This window comes from Balaenoptera borealis, assembly GCF_965194805.1.
Source record: "Balaenoptera borealis genome assembly, chromosome: 18".
NCBI lineage: Eukaryota > Metazoa > Chordata > Mammalia > Artiodactyla > Balaenopteridae > Balaenoptera > Balaenoptera borealis.
In genome coordinates this window covers 9,772,153-9,793,070 of record NC_138877.1, presented here as the reverse complement: position 1 = coordinate 9,793,070, position 20,918 = coordinate 9,772,153, and the positions used below count along the sequence as shown (strand labels likewise).

At 41.1% G+C, this 20,918-nt stretch overlaps 1 protein-coding gene across 5 annotated transcripts in view; it reads right to left on the bottom strand.

Annotated features, from left to right (window-relative positions):
- The window catches only part of FRY (FRY microtubule binding protein), a 329,207-nt gene that overhangs the window by 45,469 nt on the left and 262,820 nt on the right, over window positions 1-20,918 (bottom strand). For all 5 annotated transcript variants that reach the window (XM_082366277.1, XM_082366278.1, XM_082366279.1 and 2 more), the window contains 11 exons: window positions 19,192-19,342; window positions 18,532-18,635; window positions 17,582-17,767; window positions 15,226-15,424; window positions 13,680-13,801; window positions 10,646-10,833; window positions 9,522-9,616; window positions 7,113-7,720; window positions 6,100-6,197; window positions 5,595-5,765; window positions 1,800-1,940 (listed from right to left, as the gene is read on the bottom strand). In XM_082366277.1, the coding sequence (XP_082222403.1) occupies window positions 1,800-1,940; window positions 5,595-5,765; window positions 6,100-6,197; window positions 7,113-7,720; window positions 9,522-9,616; window positions 10,646-10,833; window positions 13,680-13,801; window positions 15,226-15,424; window positions 17,582-17,767; window positions 18,532-18,635; window positions 19,192-19,342 (2,063 nt within the window). The remainder of the gene's footprint in view (window positions 1-1,799; window positions 1,941-5,594; window positions 5,766-6,099; window positions 6,198-7,112; window positions 7,721-9,521; window positions 9,617-10,645; window positions 10,834-13,679; window positions 13,802-15,225; window positions 15,425-17,581; window positions 17,768-18,531; window positions 18,636-19,191; window positions 19,343-20,918) is intronic.

Here is a 20,918-nt window from a genome sequence, read left to right as displayed (position 1 = left end):
AAATAACAAGGTACCATTTTTGCTGATGAGGTATTTCTTCAGTTTGAAAAACAAAACAAAACAGAAGACAAACAACTGCCCCCCCTCCCCTGCAGCAACCCTCATTGCATTTTATGCTACCGTCTACTCACTCTTTCTCAAGATTCGCCCCACCTGCAGTTTCCAAGCTTCCTTGGTCCTTCTCCTACTTCTCTGCTGCACCTGCTCCCGGGCATCTGATCTCTGCCCTCAGCCCTCTTCTCTTCTTCGCCACATCTTCCTCAAGACCTAACCCAGGAATCTGGGAGCCATTCTTACCTCCCCTCTTTCCCTCCCTCCTGAGAACTTGATCCACCCCCTCTCCATTCCTGTTGGCACTGGCTCAGCTGAATCCTCTCTGGCCTCTGCCTGGACTATTTCAATGGCCTCTTAACTGGTTTCCCCAGTTGCAGCCTCTCCTTGGGTCCGTCATCAAACCCACTCCAGCTACAGTGATCTTTCTAGAATCTTCAGCTCAAGCCAATTCCCTGCTTAAACTCCTTCAAGGGCTCCCTCTGGTGGACAAGGTGGAGTCCACACTCCTTGAGCGAGGCCTGCAGGGGTAATCTCCCCCAGGCAACTCCTGGAGTTGCCCAAACCAGCCAAGGTCTCCTAGCCTCTGTGCCTTTCCTCATGCTATTCCCTCATCCTGGAATGCCCTTCCTCTCCTTATTGCCTTATCAAACTCCTACTCTTCCTGTAAGTCTCATTTGTTTCACCCTCTTTGGATCCCTGACAACCCCAGGCCGACTGAGGTACTTCTCCCACAAAAATATTGAACACAGATAAACTAGCATGATAAAAGTTATTATCTGCCTAGGCCTTGGAATAAAGTGCATGAAATAAAACACATTTCCTTCACTGTTAAATTCTGCACACGGGAGGTCATGGTTTGAATATGAAATTAGCCACCATTCAAGATAAGATCTTGAGTACCAGGGATGGCCCACAGGCCTAAGAATAGGTAGCCTAATAAAACAATCACTTTTTTTTTAAACTAGGGGCACATGATTAGTAGAAAGATGTGAACTGACCCTCTGTCTCTCATGAGTGTAAAGTGAGAAAGTGGTAATGAATGCCTACCACATGGTACAACTATTACTGGAGCAACGCCACTCGAAAAAACGAAAAGCTTGAAAATCATTTTTAGCATTAAGTAATTTTCTGCAAGTAATGTGACTGGTGAAGTGAGGATGGAAAAAAAAGTCGAAAATTGTATGGCTTAGTCAATGAGCTTAACCAGAGAAAAACCTAGCATTTGCCCTTGAACTCTGAAACTTACCAAGTACACTATGTTTGTTTGTTGGAGTATTTTCAAGTACATTTATGCCACTTTCTTAACCTTAATTCCTTCAGCTCTAAAGGGACAATGTGAACCTCTGAATTAACTGTTCACATTTGAAACGCCTGGCCTAGAACCAGGCACAAGCAAGTGGCTTCTTCCTTCTCCACTGAAATAGGACCGCTCAAATGAGACCCTGCCCCTGCCCTCCCAGCCAGGAGTGTGCTTTCAATACCCAGCCTAGAAGCCCAAGAGGCAGAGAGGTGTCCTCCGAAGGCTCAGGAACGCACTGCGGCCTGGTCCTGCCTTCTTCCTCAGGACACCACCTGGGGGTGGTCGGCCACCGTTCTCAGCCGCTCTCAGCACGTTATGGATACCAATGAATGAACATGCAGCCTGGCACCCATACAGCTCTGTGGCCAAGTACAAAGAAAGCTCCATGCAAAGCCTCAGTCTTTCTGGAATGACTTTCGGGAAACATGCTGATTCAAATACTCACTTGCACGTATTTTTCAATGGTTTTCAGAACTTCCACATTGAACTGCTTTACCGGAACGACAGAAAGGTCCATGTAGCTGAGCAGACTGTAGACCACCTGCAGGAGGGGCTGCTGCATGCTGGGAAGGCCCTTCTCCAGCAGCTGTGGGGAAAAGCACAGAGTGAGTCAGTTTGACACCAGATTTTCACACAGAAGCACCAGGGTTTCCTAGTACCTTTATGATTGCACATTTCCTTAGGAGGGAAAAGAAAATCCTAACTATTGAAGAAATGGAGGTATTATCAAAGGCAACGCAGGTAGGTCTGAGTATATAATATTACACAATGGCATGCAACAAAATAAACCTCAAAAGGAAAGCATCAAACACCACTAATGACTGAAAAATATAAATGAAAACGAAAGATACATTTATCAGTTATCGAAGTGGCAAAGATTAGAAATTGATGATAGTATTGGTGAGGATATAAGAAGAGTATTCTTACACATCAGTGGAAATGTAAATTGGATAATTTGGCAATTGAGATCAATAGTACTAAAAGGGTTCATATCTTTTGAAATACTAATTACACTTTTAGGAACTTTTCCAAACCTAGAGATAAATACTAAGATTTAAGTAAGAGATTTCACCAAGGCATTATTTATAATGGTAAAAAAGAAACAACCAAAAAACTCACACAAAACAAGAAAGCTCTGTAAGCAATTTAAATGCCAAACACTAGGGAAATGGATACATAAATTATGGTAAATTGTATGATGAAATATCATGTAGTCAAAAGAATGACATTTTTAAAGATCGTAAAGGATATCAGATAATATTAAGTGAAAGAGGAAGGATATATAATTTCTATATAATAGATGATGCCAACATTGATGTGAATGGGTGTGTGTTATATAGAAATAATGCTGGAAGTAAACCCAACAAAATGTTGATAGTGTTTCTCCCTAGATAATATAATTATTTTTGAACATACTGCTTTTATAATCCGGGGGAAAAAATCAATGACATTTTCAAAAAGGAAAGCAAAATAATGAGAAAACTGATGTGACAGACATAATGAAAAAGGTTACTGTTCAAAATTAAAAATTAATAGAAATGATTCAAATAAATGCTGAAATTCCACATCCAAAGTGGCCCAGGGCTTCCCTGGTGGTGCAATGGTTAAGAATCTGCCTGCCAATGCAGGGGACATGGGTTCGAGCCCTGGTCCGGGAAGATCTCACATGCCACGAAGCAACTAAGCCCGTGCACCACAACTACTGAGCCTGCGCTCTAGAGCCCGTGAGCCACAACTACTGAAGTCTGAGAGCCACAACTACTGAAGCCCGCGCGCCTAGAGCCCGTGCTCTGCAACGAGAGAAGCCACCGCAATGATAAGTCTGCGCACCGCAATGAAGAGTAGCCCCCGCTCGCCACAACTAGAGGAAGCCTGCACGCAGCAACGAAGACCCAACGCAGCCAAAAATACAATAAATGAATTTTAAAAAAAAAGTGGCCCAAAGAAATAACTGAAGAGTTAACAGATGAGGAAATATACAATTCCACAAATCTATTGTATGAAAAAAGGAATATCTTCACTAGAAAGGAAATACATAAAGAGATTTTTAAAGTACCAATAAAAATATTCAACTGAAAACATGTATAAATGGAATGATAGAATTTAGTGGGGATATGGGATAACCTGAATATTTATACATTGTTTGTAGTTTTGTAAATTGGGAAAATCTCTGTGAAGACCAATTTCCCAAATGCATACATTTTCCCAAATGTATCCATGAGCTTTACCTGGATAGATTTTTTGGGAAATGCCACCAGGAAAAATGAGCTAAATATAATCTGATAAAAAGTCTGCATCAAAGGACTATTTTTAAAAAAATTATGAATACAAGCAACAAAAGGCAGATGGTTAACGATATAATTCCACAGTTATTGAAAGTGACAAGATGTGAGCTCTGTCAACACATACACACATACAAAGTTAGTGTGAAGTGAGCACAGCAGGTTCATGGAAACAGTGACCACAGCCGCCTAAAATTATATGTAGGTACCTGGCCAACACCTGAAAGAACATGGGACTAACTGAAATAGCAGTTAATTTATATCATATGTAGTGAGTAGGTAAGTTTTTCATAAAATTTGTGGTGACAATTGTTGATAAGGGCAGCACAGAACAAATTAGGATATCCATTTTAATTTATTTTTTTATTGTGGTAAAATACATATAATATAAAATTTACCATTTTAACTATTTCTAGGTGTACACTTTAGCAGCATTAAGTACACCCACATTGTTGCGCAACCATGACCACTATTTATTTCCAGGACTTGTTCATCATCCCAAACTTAAACTCTGTAACTGTAAAACAATGGCTATAAATTTGCCTCTTCTGTGTTCCTCATATAAGTGGAATCATGTATTTGTCCTCTTATGTCTGGCTGATTTCACTTAGCATAATATTTTCAAGGTTCATCTATGTTGTAGCATGTGTCAGTACTTCATTCCTTTTTAAGCCTGAATAATATTCCATCGTATGTACAGACCACAGCCCATTTGTATCTTTGAAACTTTTATGTCTAGTGAACCAAACAAATTTTGCCTCCTTGCTCTCTCCCAGTTCACCTTGTTTTAAAACAGGCATCGGCTGCCTTAGTAAGCAGGGTGTTTGCATTGTTTATCCCGGTACTTCTTGTGTGCTAAGGTATGTGTGTGCTGCATTAGTAACTCTTGCAGGGACAGATGTGACCAAGGTGATTGTCAAAAGCAGTAGGGTGGCACTTAAGAGAGGTTCTTTAAATGCCAGGGATGGGGGTGTGAAAAGAGCAAAATAATCCTCGGCTGTTGACAGTGCGAATACAGCCCAATATTGCTGATCTGTGTTGCAAATCAAAATCCTGCAGGGTCAACTATATATGCTGGTGGATGAAGCAGCTACCTTTTTCTAGGTAGAGGCTTTCAGTCTTACAGAGCCTTTCCGAAAATGACTGATTGATTCTTAACCTATCTGCACTCTGGATTGGTGATATAATACAAGAAAAATTAGAATGGACTGTCCTCATCACTTCTGAAAAGGCCCCAGCAAGAGGCATGAACGCAGATCCAGAAAGGAAGAGCAAATGCTGAAAATGCTGAAACAAGGTGATACTATCAGTCACTTGCCTCACAGATTTCATGACCTTGTATAGTAAACTAGTTGGGGTCTGGGGGTGCTAGAGAATACATTTCTTCACTTGCCGAGAGTGGTATGTATTTCTAGCGTCAGCGTACACAGAATTCAGAGTAGGGGTTTGCAATGAATGTGCTAGGAACACATGGTATGAGGACAAAAATCCCATCCCAGTTTTAAAAACAAACACAAAAGATGAAGATAAAAAGTTTTTTTCAAAAATATGTGCTTTGTTAATGAGTTCAGAGCAAACAACCATTAAACATACAAGCCACACAATAACTCCTTAAATAAGATTTGAACACCCAGAATAATGCAGATAAAATCTCCTCATCTCTGCCATTTCTGACAGGTATTAGTGTAGTAAAAAGGAGTTTAAGCTTCAGAGGCAGCTATACCTCATTTCACCTTAAACTTGTGGCAGATTACTTAACCCGGCTGAGCCTCGGATTCTTTGTTAAAATAAAGAATCCTACATCACTGGGTTGTTGTGAGGATTTTAAATGATTCCATACAGCATCTATGCCGGTAGATAATAGGCGATCAATAAGTTAAGGCTATTGTTATCAGTTTTACATACATATTTTACCCATAGAAATTATAACAGATTTTATCCTTAATTGAAGAGCTTACCTCTGCCAGGTAGGTAACCATGTTCAAGGTAATGTCAGCATATGCTTCATGAAGGTATCGACAGACCACGTTGACCCACGTGGTACAGTCCCTCGTGTAGCTGTGTGTTTTATAAAGAGTCATGACATGTGCAAGATTGGAAAGTTTGGGGTTCTTCTCTTCCAAACAAACCTTTTACAAGAAGAAAATCAATTAGGGATAAAACAGCCTGATGAATAGGAAGAAATGTCAGCAATTTTGCTATAAGCCCCAGCAGCCTGGAAAATTGATCGATACATTTTTTGTGTAGCTGCAGAGGCGCTTAGTAATTTAATTTTCACAATTTTTTCCACTTGTTTTCTCAATAATGAAATGACAATGCAAATCAGCCACCCAGAGATGTGAATTACTAGTGATATCAGTTATTATTTTCAGGTTTATGAAACTCATCGCCCTGTCTAAGCCTGGTAAACTCTGTCCACCACTAGGCCTTGGATCTGCCTGAGGGTGAAACCATAAGGCATACCTGAGCAATCCTTTCGGCTATATCCTTACAGAACTGGCTGGGGTTTTCAAAATGCTGTATCAGCTGGGGCAGGAGACACAAGACATTCAGTGGAAACCCTGGATTAGAGAAGATACAATGGAGACAAGTGAATACGGTGCATTTGAACCATTAATAGCGGGAAGGCATATTACAGATTTTATTCTGAGGTGATGTAAAAGCAGCCTTTTGAAGCAGCTTTGATCTGAACTAACATAAATCCAGGAAAAATGTACCACTGCAATGGCACCATTTCAAAGGAGGCACTGAAGTACATTTGTAATTTGCAGGTTCAGCGGCTGTTTTGCTACGGCCTGTTACAAATAAGAATGATTGGCACAGATTTTTAAAAGCAGATTAAAATGAACTGAAGCACTAGTTTGAATTTTTATCAAAAAATGTATTTCAAGGAAAACCTGCTTGAGAAGACACAGGCCAATCAATTTAAGTCTTACTCATGTAATCAGAAAGACTCTTTAAAATGATGAGGAGTAGCTTAGTTCCACTGTATTAAGCTTTGGCTTCCTGGAAAGAATTCTGGGCCACATGCCATGGTATTAAAAATCTGGTTTGTTGTTGGCTTAATTCAAAATGATAGGGAACCAAGGGAATTTTCAAGAGGAAAAGAAAGGCTTAGAAAAATAAAAGATTTAGGAGTTAAGAAAAAAGGGAAAAAAGTCTGTACAAGAGCAATGAAATAAACCAACACTGTCTGCAATTTGACCTGGAAAGCATAAAGAAATGATTACTGTCTTATGTATTACTCCTGCCCCTTTTATGTTATTGCCTTAAAAATATCTCTTACAATATACATAATTAAGACTTATATAGAATTTTAAGACTTATATAGAATTTTAAAAGAAAGAACAAAGTATTCCCAAAGACCCATTTTTAAGCAGAATCGTTAGAAGTACTAAGCCCACATTATCTTATTACACTAAACATGAGTCCCACCATGACCAGAACTGTAAGAGCGTGAGTGATGCGGGCTTTACCAATGGCTTGGGATGAGTCCACCATGGATACTCTAGACACCGGTGTCAGCAAGCTGAACAGCTGCAGGGTAAGGTCGGTGGTGGTGACGGAGGTGAATCCCTTCAGGAGCAGCTGCTGCAACCCTGAGAAGTCCGCCCACTTGAGCTGTGCCTGGAGTTTCTCCAGTTTTTCTCGGTTCTCAGCTTTATCGAGTGGCATGTGAGCCAGCAGTCTGTTCAACAGCCTTAAGGCCATTAGGTATTCAAACTCAAAATCGGATTCCATCAAGGCCACCGTGACCCAAAAGATGGTGGCCAACAGGTTGGTTGGATGGTTTATGTGCGATGGGTCCGTGAGGCTGTCCTTCAAGGAAGATGAGCTTCTGGTTTTTGAGGAGAGGCCTTGTTGGGTACAGGCCTGAATTCTGTCCAGGGTGGCACTCCGAGGTGGGTCTGAGGACCGGTCGACAACACCGAACTTCTTGGGCACAGAGAAGCTCCTTTGATGCCGGCTGCGCTCTGCAGTTGCTGCGTTGCCGCTGGCTGTTCCAGGGTTCACATTGAGTTGTCCTGTGCTCTTTCTGCTTGCTGTTAGTTTAGCGCTAGAGCTTAAGTCTGGTGATGAAGAGCTGGGTATAAAAGTTAAAAAGTTCAATAGGAAGCCAACACATTTCAGTGAAAGGCTAGTCCTCTCAAGATCCATCAACAAACAATGAGGGAGGGAAATCATTCTTTGGAAATATTACTTTCTATTCATTTTTCCATATTCTTAAACTGAAAGAATATGTTTCCTTATTCTTAAACATAAAGCTATGAAAAACAAAACTTAATCAGAACAACCCTCACCAACAAAACCGAATACTGATTTCCACTTATCAAAAAGTTAAAGAAATAAGCAGTTGTCTGTAAAGTTTACTGATCTTTCATTTATTTTTTGTTTGAATTTGGGTAAGAGTGATTACAAAATGAAATGTACCTGATAGGTACAAATGTTAATATTCTATTAACTGACTGATAAAAAGAACAGATAAAGAAATATCTAGGAAAAAAAAGTAAATGTTTGTGTCAAAGGAAAATTTTTGCACTTATAAACGTTTATGAAAAATGATTTCTAAATCTATTACAGGCTGAAAAGATAGAACTCTTTATGAACATTCTTGCTAAATTTTTACTGATTTAGATTAATCTGTAGGTTTCTATTGATAAGTATGTATGATGGTAGTAATCACAGTAAAATTACATATGCATAAAAATGTTCAACTTAAAAATGAAACAAAGCTCAACGTGATATAACATTGCTGACTGAATTTCAAGCAAGATGAGCTTAACTACACAAACAGAATGCAAAATTGTGAATGATTTGAAATGGGCTATTAAACATTGCCAGGAGCAAAAGGAATTGAAAAATTAAAAAAAAGAAAGATCCTAAGGTAGACATTTCTTCAAGTAAAATCAACATTTATTCCAACTGTTTTTATAGTGATCGATCAGTTGTGTTTCGTATATATTCATTTAAAAAATAATACTTTGGGGCTTCCCTGGTGGCACAGTGGTTAAGAATCCACCTGCCAATGCAGGGGACATGGGTTTGATCCATGGCCTGGGAAGATCCCACATGCTGTGGAGTGACTGAGCCCATGCACCACAACTATTGAGCCCACGTGCCACAACTACTGAAGCTCGCGCACCTAGAGCCCATGCTCTGCAACAGGAGAGGCCACCGCAATGAGAAGCCCGCGCACCGCAAGGAAAAGTAGCCCCCACTCTCCACAATTAGAGAAAGCCCGCACACAGCAGTGAAGGCCCAATGCAGCCAAAAATAAATAATAGGACTTCCCTGGTGGTGCAGTGGTTAAGAATCCTCCTGCCAATGCAGAGGACATGGGTTTGAGCCCTGGTCCAGGAAGATCCCACATGCCGCAGAGCAACTAAGCCCATGCACCACAACTACTGAGCCCACACGCCACAACTACTGAAGCCGATGCACTTAGAGCCCATGCTCCACAACCAGAGAAGCCACCATGATGAGAAGCCGGCCAAAATAAAAAAATTTTAAAAAATTTAAAAATAAAATACTTTGTTTCTATAGAATGTAATAAATAGGATAATTACATAAAATTTGCAAAAATACTCAAAGAAATAGGAAATGAAAAATCATTAATATTTGTATTATTTAGAAATAACATTTATTGTCTATCCTGCTGATGTTTTAAAATACTTATCTACTGTGTGCATGTGTGTGTGTGTGTGTGTGTGTGTGTTGTAACTTCCTTTTTTTTAACTTAAGGAAATGTCATACATACTTTCTTGGATCATACACAGACTTCCAAAACTGGATTTGTTCTTTAGACATTGCCCAAAGTCCAGGCATCTCCCAAATATTCAGTACCGCGTATTTGATTTTCAAAACGTCGTTAAACTGATTCTCACCGAGATAATACAGTTAAGAGATCACTGTTCTTCAGGCAGTCAGACAAGTTACCCACAGCAGCTTCCAAGGTAAGGAGTGCTTCCATTACGTAACCCTGCCAAACAGGCAAAGACAACATTCTGTACTGCTTATAACTATTAGTAACTTCCTGAAGATAAATTTAATCAAAGCAAACTATTCAAATAATGGTAATATTGAAAGCTAGACAGTCATGGTTACTTTAATGTACAAAGGCTACAAACAAATTTTAAGGGCCACTTAGGAAATTCAGATGGCTTAGGAGTTAGCAGATCATCATGAAGATTTATTTCCCTAGCTGTGAGGTCTTCCACAGATCAATCTCATTTGAAATCCAACAGGGAGGGGGCAAGGGACAAGCATGGCCCCTTGTTGAGGGGGATGGTGGGCATCTGAAATACAGAGTGGCAACGTCTGAAAGCCAGAGATTAAGAGATGAAGTATGAGAAGGGCTGTGTCCCAGGGGCATTTTATAGTGTGCTGCCAGTGGCCAGGAGGAGGAGAAGAAGCTTAAGTCTACAGGAGTGCAGGTCCTCTGAGATGCAGAACACTTCTGGTAGAAAAGGAGGGCTTGGCCCAAGCTACAGAGCTTGTAATGCCCCTGGCTTTCCAGCTCCCTGGTCTCTGGGGTCCCCAGTCCACAGGGTCTTCCTGTGGCATCTACTCTCCCCACTACTTCTTTCGCTTTTCTCAGTTTATGGAAGGCTAACCACACAGACAGGTGGGGTGCTTTGCACAGATACAATAGCGATCCCTTCTCTGGGTGGGCAGGTTGCACAACTGCATCTTAGGTTGTTAGTAGAAAAGACAAAACAAGACAACTCCCTCAGCCCCCACCAAATAAAATCAATAAAGACAAAACAACACAAAGAGTCACCACAGGATTTCAGCTGTTGGCTCAATAAAAGTGTCCACTGAATTTCTAGGACAATGCCCCCTGGAGTGATTTTTGTAAAAATAAAGGTCAACCTCTAGAATTTTAAAATAAATTTTACACGTCCAAATGGCTGGGATACTTGGCGAGAGGAAGAAAGCTCAAAGAAAGTTATTAACTCCTCATCTTTGAGCTGAGAGAAGGGTGAGTTCCCGGACTTTCCTTCCGTACCTGAATCTCATCTCCATGCTCTCCAATCACCTCCACCAGCCTCGAGAGAAGGTCCGACAAGGCGTGTGCTGACAGTGGCTGTTTGAGGGCCCGGAATATCTGGAAGGACCGGCCGGCATAGTGTCTGGAAGAGCTGGCGAGAGCTGTCTGCAGAGCAACTTCACTCAGGTGCTGCTCCAGATGGAAACCTAGGGCACAGGGGTGGGAGCAGGTCAGCCGCTCCTCTGCAAACCTCGGGCACCAGCTATCCGCACGTTTACAACAGGCTAGCTGCACAGCGCTACCTCCTGGTGGTACTTATTTAAAAGTTAACCATTTTAAAATGAAACCCAAATCTGAATCAGTCTTAAAGAGGCATAGTGGAGTACAGTCAGAAGCTTTGGAGCAAGGTGGTCCTAGTTTTGAATGGGGGATTTGGGACTCTGGGAAAGAAGCTAATTCTCTGTGAGCCTGCTTCCTTTTTCTTTACCTTGTGAATAGTAGCATTTACCTCAGAGGGGTTGTGAAAATCAAACAACTTAAAAAGGGCTTAGTACTGTCTCTGACACATAATATGTGCTCACAAGTGTATTATTATTTATTACGCTGCTATTGTTTGACATTGTTCTTCTGTACTTTTTACATAGAATACTTTCACTCCTGTTTTCATAAGAGAATTTGTTAGAAACAAGTTTTTGGAGGACTTGTGTATGCAGAGGAAAGCGAAGCATAGCCAAGGCCTGGGCCAAAGTCTTTGCTCTTCAGAATAGTCCATAAACATGCAGATATGGAGGTGTAGGCACTGCAAAGGCGGCAGGCATCATTTAAACTTTCGCTTGAATATTTGTTCTTCCACCAGCATGAAGGTAATCTCAGTCCTCAGAAAATCATGTGATCAGACAGAAATGAAAGCAAAAGGGAAAAGTCCATGACTGAATTCTGGGCCACTAAACCCTACACTTGCTGTGCCTCTTTACAGGGAGAAAATCAGGCTACGAGAGTCACAAGACATGATGAAAACATCGACTTGAGCTGTCTCCGTGGTATAGAGGCTCTGGGGCACATTCGATTGTCTCACGCATGAGGACCAGGAGGGATAATTCAGTGTTATTGTTGTTAGCTGCTGCTTGGCTGTCTCACCCCAGGGACACGTAGACCATATAAGAAAATGTTCCTGCAGAGTCAACAAAGGGTCCTGGAAAATGGACTTAAGAGACATTCAGGGTAGTAAATATAGGATTAAACCCATATAGGCAGTTCACAACCTATGAATGGATGTTTCAAAATAGTTTTTTACATCTTTATTTTGCTTTTCAAAACATATTTTTCTACTTAAGCCATTTAATATATGGGGGTTAGGTCCCCTGGCAATGAACAAAAGCTTATTTAAATCATACTGCTGGAACTGTACTAGTAGGATTGCAGAATCCTCCCCCGTCCCACCACCACTAAGACGACGTCCTTTGGGAAAAGCTATTTAATGGGTGGCAGAGAAAAGAAAAAGGTTTCCTTTACTCCCTGTTACACACCGAACGTACATTTCCCAGCCTTCCTTGCAATCAGGCGTGACCTCGTGCCTGGGTTCTGGCCAGTGGAATGTGGGAAGAAGCACTGGATGTCACACGCAAAGCCAGCACGTAAGCTCCTCCCGAGCAATCCTCCACGCACTCTCCTCCCTCACCTGCCCCATGGACACAGAGGGCTGAGTAGAGACCTCCGAGCCTAGGGGGTGACGGGGCCACAGGGCAGAGGGTCCCTGAAGCACCAGGTGGAAGGCTGTCTCCCAAATGTCCACATTGAACTGTTATGTGATCCAGAAATAGCCTCTTGTGTTAGGTCTCTGAGCTTTGGGGGTTATTCGTTATAGCAGCTATGCTACCCTGACTAATACAAGTGTTTCCAGGAACACATTTTATTGTGCTGGATTGGAAACAGGCAGAAAGTGGCGATGTACAAGGAAACTGAGGTGGGTAAAAGTATCTCGTGCAAGATGTGAAAAGACATACAATATTCTAAGCAGCCTGAAATACCCTCTGAGAATATGCTATATAAGGTATTCATACGTTTTCTCATTTTTAGTATCTTCATACAATCAAGAGTGTTACACAAATGAAGAGTTCACATGCATCATAAATTTCTTCCTTTAGGCTATTAAGTGACTTTTAAGTGGGGGAAATACCAATAAAAGCAGTCTTAATATTTCAAAGAAATTCCAAAGGGGAAACTCAAAACAAGAAATGGCAATCCTATTCCTAGAACAACTTTCCCATTTCAGTTTAACAGTATTTTTTGTTTTTTAGTAAGTATCCTCTGATAATGAAAAGAGATGTGGCTAATCTGGAATGTTTCAACTGTGAAATGTGCTAATTATCAGAGCAGCCAGGAGAGGTGGTGAGCCCTATTTACTATGGCCAGCCTGCTGTGTGAAAAAAGGCAGGGATAGATGTTGTATCGTGCTGAGGAAGCAAATTTAAATTTCACACACATATCAGCCCAGGCCAAGCTGAATCTAAATGGAATGCAGCTAAGGGCTTAAATGTTGTGATGGTACTACTGTCTAAATTAGAATCAGACTGTGTTCAGAATATTGAGTGGTCACTGGCACAGGACTTGCCAGCAAATACTTTTAAAGCCAAAAACATTTTATCACAAAATTCTTTTTTTAAAAAAATACAGTTTGCAAGGCTGACAGTTTTCACAGTTGAGTCTGACAGTCAGTGACTACGACTTCTTTCTCACGGCCTTCTTTAAATAAAATTAATATAGGCACAGTTTAATTCCAGTAAGGTAAATGAAGCAAGGAGAACAGAGACATTGGGGAAATTATTTGATAGAGCATAATGCAAGTATCAGTATATGTGACATTAACTATCACTCAGGCACATCTGAAAAAGCTTCAATATCCCCTATGAATATTCCTTTGCTATTGCTTCTGAATGCAGGATTTTACACACACACACACACAAATACATACACAATGTGTGGCTATATGGGGAGAATGAGCTCCATTATAGAAAAATACTGAAGTGGGATCTGGAGAAACAGGATGAAGTACCTGATTTGGAATCTCTAAACACGGATACAACATGACGTAGAAAATTAGTGAGTTGTTCAGCACTCTTTGAATTCTGATTTTTGGGTGTGATGTCCTCATGGCACCAAAGTGGACCAAATGCCCTTCAACAAAACACACAAAATGTCAAAAATGTAACTATCATTTTGCATTTTTAAAACCATATACACAGTTCTAACTCCAAAGGTACAACATACATTTTTAAAAATTTTACATATTAATTTGGTGGTAAATTTCAGTCTTCTAAAGCTTAAGAGCATACTCAAACAGATCTAGCTAATTGATGGAGACACACTTTTTCTTATGTTTTACCCACAAAATTAAAACCTCTCGATTCACCAGGACAGTGTTTATTTAGCACATAGTAGGTGCTATGTAAGTGTTTGTTAAACAAAATGATATAATATGTTAAATAAAATATAGATTTAGACACAGACTCAATTTCTATGTCTTAGAATTTGCAGAGATAATGCTTTTAATCAGGATCACATCATTAGGTTGCCAAATACTGTAGCACCAACTTGAAGATACAACCTCTGTTGCTTATTTGGTTTTCTGCAGTAAGAATGGGATGGATCCAGGGGTGAGAATTTTAGAGAACACCCTTCCCAGCACTGACAGCAGTGAGTGGTGACAATACCTTTCTTCTCCACAAACCAGTCAGGTCTCTGAGGTACCCAGCATGGAGGCACCACCAGCCCCTCCCTGAGCTTCCTGTACGTTAAATTCTATATTGAGTTGAGTGCACAGAATACTCTAAATCATTAATTGAAAAAAAGATGCTCTCTCTTCATTTTTTGCATTACTTGATGCATTAGTTGAATAAAGAAAAATCATGTGAGATACTAGATAACAAATATTTATATAGACTAGACTTCCAGGACTTAACTCACTGAGGAAGGTCAGCACGCCCCAGGTCACAGGTAAGCATGCGTTTATACAAATACTGCACCTCAGGGGACTAGAGATTTGGAAGCCTTCCAAGTTAAACTGTTCCTTAGAAGAGCCAGAAGACCTGCAAAAAACAGGATCGCTCGCGGTTTTTCTTGATTTTGATTTATTATTAGTTTGATCCCTTTCCTATCACGCGTCCTTATTGTTTCTGGTTTCTGAATTCCATTTAGAAATGCCTCTTTGGACTACAGGAGCAGACAGCTGTCCTCTCTGCAGCTGCCACTGGGTTGACCATGGCTAATATCTTTGGTTTCCAGAGTGATGTTCTTTGCCAAGTCTCAACTCCCAGATCCTGGCAGCTCCAATAGATGGTGAAAGTCACGCTCACCTCCGGGAGCTACTTCTCCCACCTCCGTCTGCCGCAGGGTCTTTATGCACAAAATCTCCTTGCCCCTCAACTATGACAATGTCTACCAGTGTCTGCCTTGTACACAGACTCCAGCAGACACAATTTAGAAGAGAGAAGACTTTGCTAGAACTCCAGGCATGCTTTTCCATCTGTGGTTTTAAAGTGATGTCCCTTTTCCAAAAGACTGACCTGAAAACAGCAGCCCATCTCCTGACCCCTCATTACCTGGTGGTCAGAAACTCAATGAGCTTGTTTGCCTTCTCGTCTATTTCAGCAGCTGCGTCCACATCTTCAACCTCTTGGGTCATCTGCGGGAGGTTCCCACTGCTGTCTCCCAGACTGATGCTGGAGGAGGTGGAGCTGGAGCTCAGCCCCGAGTCTGGCACCGGGGAGGACTGGTCCTCTCTCAGGAAGTCAAAGCCACCTGGTGGAAGACAAGGTCAAGGTGGAATTTGCAGGCCGGGCACTTAATGAGGTCAGGAGGTGCGCATGAAGAAGTGTGTAGTTATTTAATTTTGGGGGGGGAAAAATGCTTCATTTTGGCTACGGCTATGATTAAATAAGACTGATACTCTTTCCCTGCCTACGGATTAGTTGCACTGCTGTGTAAATGAGAGTGTATTTGGTAATAGAGGGCGATCTGCTATTTTCTACTCTGGTGTTTTAATTGATGCTTTCTACAAAAGAAGCATGTGTGTGTGTCTGCGTGTGCATTCTCACACACGTGCACAGGCTGATGAATAGTTCTGCTATGCATGTGCACCTAACTGTGCTGTTAGTAAATTATTCTTGGGTAATAGATGACTTAAATATGTGAAATGATACCATTTTTGAAGATATCAACACTAACCAGCGATAAGTAGGTTATACATAATGTTTTGAGTAAATGTACCCAGAATTGTGAATACTGTGTGTATATTAATATATTTTAATAAAATATGTCTCAAGGTAGGCAAAATAAATATGGTGTAAGTAAATACTACAGTTAGCATTCTACATCTCTGGGTAGGTTGTGGGTTTGAAAATGTATACACATGACCGTTCCTTTTCTCCTACTTAATAATTATAAAAAGTACATAGTTCTGGTGTGTCTGACAGATATATTAAATTAGGAGTAAGAAGCCCTGGGTCTGAGTATCATCTCTGCCATTTAATGTGTAATCTCAGGGAGTCATGTAACTTCCCTGTACCTCAGTTTCCTATTACAATAAGATGAAGACAATAATTTTTATCACATAGGTTTTTAGTATGGATTTGAAAGCAACTATAGTTGAAACTGGGTGTTCAATAAACATTTAACAAATGTTTATAAAAAGAAGATACTTCTCAAAGCTTTTGTACACCTAGGCCATGTGTACTATATAGAGATTCAATCATTTTACCAGGTCTTGCCTACGGTATACTGTGTTTGGTTTGGTTTTGTAAATCCCCACTCTAGACCATTTTATGCCACATCAGTGGTATAGTGAATACAAAACTGATGCATTCAGAGATACACAACTTAACAGAGATTAAAATTTTCTCATTCTAAGGCCATGTGCTTAATGGAATACATCCCTACCTTGGGGAGCTAGAACAGCCAGAGTCTTCAGAATCTTTTAATTAAGCATCGTCTATAGTAAAGAGAGTTTTGTGTCTCTGAGAGGCTACTGATGGATTACTTTCAATTAGGTGTAGCTTGGTTCAAAATAAAGAGCTTAAACTGAGGTCAGTAGTCCTTACATTTCAGAGTTAATGACTTCAGATTTGTTTTCCAGAGAAATATGCAACGTCTGTCAGAAGACAAGACAGGGCCCAGGACAAGAGTGCATAAAAGGTCCTTCTTTTTCTAGGTAATGAGAGAAGTACGTGGTGACTTGTGAAATGCCAGCCCATATCCAGTGCCAATGTGATGTACAAAATAACGAGGTAAAGAAAAGTGGCCCCAGAACTCTGTCAGTTCATCACCATTTTAAGATATTTTAAATGTTCTGGTTCTCAATGAGAACCGCTGGTCAACCCTTTTGGGAAAGTTTTCATGAGTAGCTTGGACACAACAGGGTCATTTCTTTGACTCAGCTAATGCCTTCTGTCCTCATTTCTAAGAAGAAATTTTTGGTTTCAAAACAGCAATGATTTTTAATAGACTTCCACTAATGGTGCCTTCCAGAAAAAAGTCAGTCATTTAATAGATTCCTTCAAGGGAACTAGAGGGTACACAGTGAAACATCTGGCACCTTGGTGACGTCTGCTCTTGAGGTGATGGAGATGGTCACTGGTTACGGGTGTTCTAGACTCACGCTCTTGGTCAACGGACATTTTAATTTTCAATGTACCAATAGGAACATATTTAATGAAAACAGCAGTCATCATAATAATTTAAAGAGTATATTTGAAAATATTTACTAATGAAGAAAGATTTTGAGAGGTAAGTTCACATCAAGTGAAATGGTGCATACTTATAGTCCCGTCATTTACCACTTAGAAAGCTGGGGGGCGGGTAATAGCACCTGAGAAGTTAATGTGGGCTCCAGTGACACCTCGAGTTATCCTCATACTTGTGACTCTGTCTCAGGTTCCCTGCCACTCCTTCTTTTGTTACCTGTGTAGAGATACTCGGGTTGATAAGCTGGCTGCACTGTTAGAGTCTTGGCTTCACCCATCTCTCGAGTCTGCAGGAGCACGGACGCAATTGCATGGAAATTGCTGTTGCAAGAGAGGGCGATCAAGAGGTGAAGAAGCAATTTTTTGCTGTGTTCAAAGACTTCAGGCCGGTAATGGTCCAAACCTGGAAGAAAACGGTGGAATCTCTCAGTATAAACAAATCTTCAGCACCTTTAGATTCCAGGGATAGTAAAGATTCCAAGATACCCAGGAGGAACATGTTAAAAGAATGTTTAGTTTTCTTTGTTATTGTTTGTGTTACCGACGTGAAGAAGTTGGGTTTAGGCAAAATAAAATGTTTTATTCCTTAAATCAAATGTTCTCATAAAGCACTGATAGACGGACTTTTCTTGACCTCTGCTTAGCATTCCTCTTTCCTGAGATGTTCTCTCCCCTGGATCTCCCTGTTACTGAAAGATTCTAATTTTCTCTCTCTCTCTCTCTCTCTCTCTAACTGAACTTTTGAGTCTCCCTGCCTGGCTGGTTCCTCTTCCCATTTTTTTGCTCTACAACTTGAGTATTTTAAAATCTCAGTCCTTGGCCCACCATGCACTACATTCTTTCTCTCTGTGCATCGACTGTGTCTCATGGCTTTAAATTTATCACGTCGAACCAAAGACCCACAAAGAGGCCCAACTTGTTTTGGATATCTTTATAGAAATAGCACTGGCAAGGTACCACTCTATATTGTAGTGATAGTACAATTTTAAACAATGACTGATCAACTAGAATTTTAGAGATGTCACAGAAAGACAGTGAAAAACGGAAGAGACTAGATATTTTGGAAATGAGGAAAAGCAGGATGTCCATGTAAAAGGAAAGCTCTATGGGTGACTTCTGTAGGTTTTTGACCCTATTGGCTAGAATTCCTCTTGGTTCCAGTCTTACCTAAGAAGACAGCATGGAGTAGCAATGGGAGATGAAGGGCCCAATCTTCTCTTACACTGTGATCCACCACCATCTCAGTCATAAAAATGACAGCAATATTGCACCTAATCAATGAAATGATGAAATTAATGCAACTTCTGAAGAGGATGAAAATATACTGATAGATCATTAAGTCACAATTACATCCAACTTGTAAACCTTGTTGAAGAATTACGTAAGGCCCTTATTCCAGGGAAATGGAGTTTAACTTCTGACACAGCACAGAGCTCTATGAGGAGAAGAAACTTCAGTTGAGCTAATTCACATAATGGGGATTCTACTAGTTACTAGGCAATAAGAGCTGAGGAATGAAGAGAAACAGAAGACAAGGACTCTCTCTTCAAGCTGCTCACAATCTAAAAAGCATAACAGAATGAGTACCCCTACCAAGATGACATCAAGGAAAAATTCAAAGGGCTGCAAGGCAGCTTTGCACCCTGGTTAATGGCTGACCAGACTCTGCCAATATGCTGATAGCTGCAGATCAGGTTAGCATGTTCCCTCTGATTTTGAAGGTCATTTCACTTGATGGGACCTGGAATACCTTTCCCTCTTTTCACAGGAAGAAAAGTCCAGTCAAAGTTAAGTGATCATTTCCTTCTACCTGTACATGCTACTCACCTATGGAGTGGCCCCCGGGGAGTGATGGTCTCTGGAAGGTAGTCCACCAGGGGGGCCCAGCATCCTCCAGTACAAGGCATGGGTAAGGGCTGTGGCTGTTTGGTCTCTGTAATAGTCAACAGCCAGCCAGTATAGGGAGAAATTGGGTCATCTACAGCGTGAGAAAGACAAGCGTGCTTTAGTTTCAGGGAGAGCAGGTTTTTGTTTTCCCTACTTGACTTTTTAGAAACGTACAAATTCAGGCTTGTAAAAATAACTTTCTAACCATTCCATTTGGTGAGTATGAAATTATATGATCAAATGGGTTGGAATTACTTGATTAAGTTTCTTTCATTCCTTTATTTCTTGGATATCTAATTTATGGTTATTCATTATAGAGTGATTAAATATATGAAAATATAGATACACAAGAAGAAAAACATTAAATCACGTGAATTCCCATCACTGTGACGACTCGCTCTTTCTCTGATCTCCTCCGTCTCAGTAAAATGCGATTCCTTCTTTCCAGTTCGCTCAGGACAGGAGCCTTGGAGTCCTCCCTGACTTCTCCCTTACAGCTCATATCCAACTTCTAATCATCATGATCATGATGGTGGTGACAGTAATAATTAAAATAACAACATTCGAACTAGCATAGCGAGTGCTTACTTTATGCCAGGCACTGGTCTATGCATCTCACATATTAATAACCCAATGATGGGTACCTATTATCCCTATTTCATAAAGGGGACACTAAAGTTAAGTAACTTGTTACCATCCACATATTCGGTGAGCTCTACCTCATAACAAATCTAGGCTACGACCACCTCCATCACTACTATCCTAGGCTAAGCTCCCACCGTCTCTCCCTGCTTCCCTCCTTGCCCCTCTACAGTCTATTCTCGGCAGAGCGGGCAGAGTCATCCTTTTAAAACAGAAGTTCATTCAGAGTCCCTTTCTCTGCTTACCACTGGCCCTTTCTCTGCTCCCCTCAACACTCAAAATGAAATGCAGCACCCACACCAGGGCCTTTAAGGCCTGACAAGATCTTTCTCCTGTTTCTTGGCTTCTCTCCTACTGCTGTCCCCTCGGCTCACTGCACGCCACTCACCCTGGCTCTCTTGCTGTTCCGTGACCACGCCAGGCGCCGTCCACCTACGTCCACCCCAGAGCTGCAGTGTTCTTCCCCAGATGGCTGCGTGGCTCACTCCTTTACTTCATGCAAGTCTCTGCCCAAGTATCACTTTATCGCAGAGGATTTCTGTGACCACTCCATTTAAAATCCACCCCATCCCCAATCACTTTCTCTCCCTCTCTCTGCTTTAGTTCCCCCGCGGCACAGATTCCCCAGCACTGACGGCTCCCCCCTCCTCTGCCTCTAACACAAGCTCCCCGAGAGCGGGACTTTCTCTATTTTGTTCCTAGTACATAGAGCGGTATCTGGCACGTCGTAGGAGATCAGTACATATGTATTTTGAATGCATTAACAAAATATTTTTAAAGTAAGCACAGCAACAAATTTCATGGAGTTGTTTTTTATAACGCTCTCAACATAGGCCAGTGGCATTCAAGACAAGCCACTGCACTTGGGGCCACATGATACGATCCATGCATATGGCTTCAGACAAGCTGGCTTAATCCTGGGATAGGCTTTAGTGTATGAAGAGGCAGGATGTTTTTATAACATCCTTAGGCAATTTCTCCAATTCTTCTTGGTTGCACTTTTGAAGGTAGTGAGAGGTAGCTGG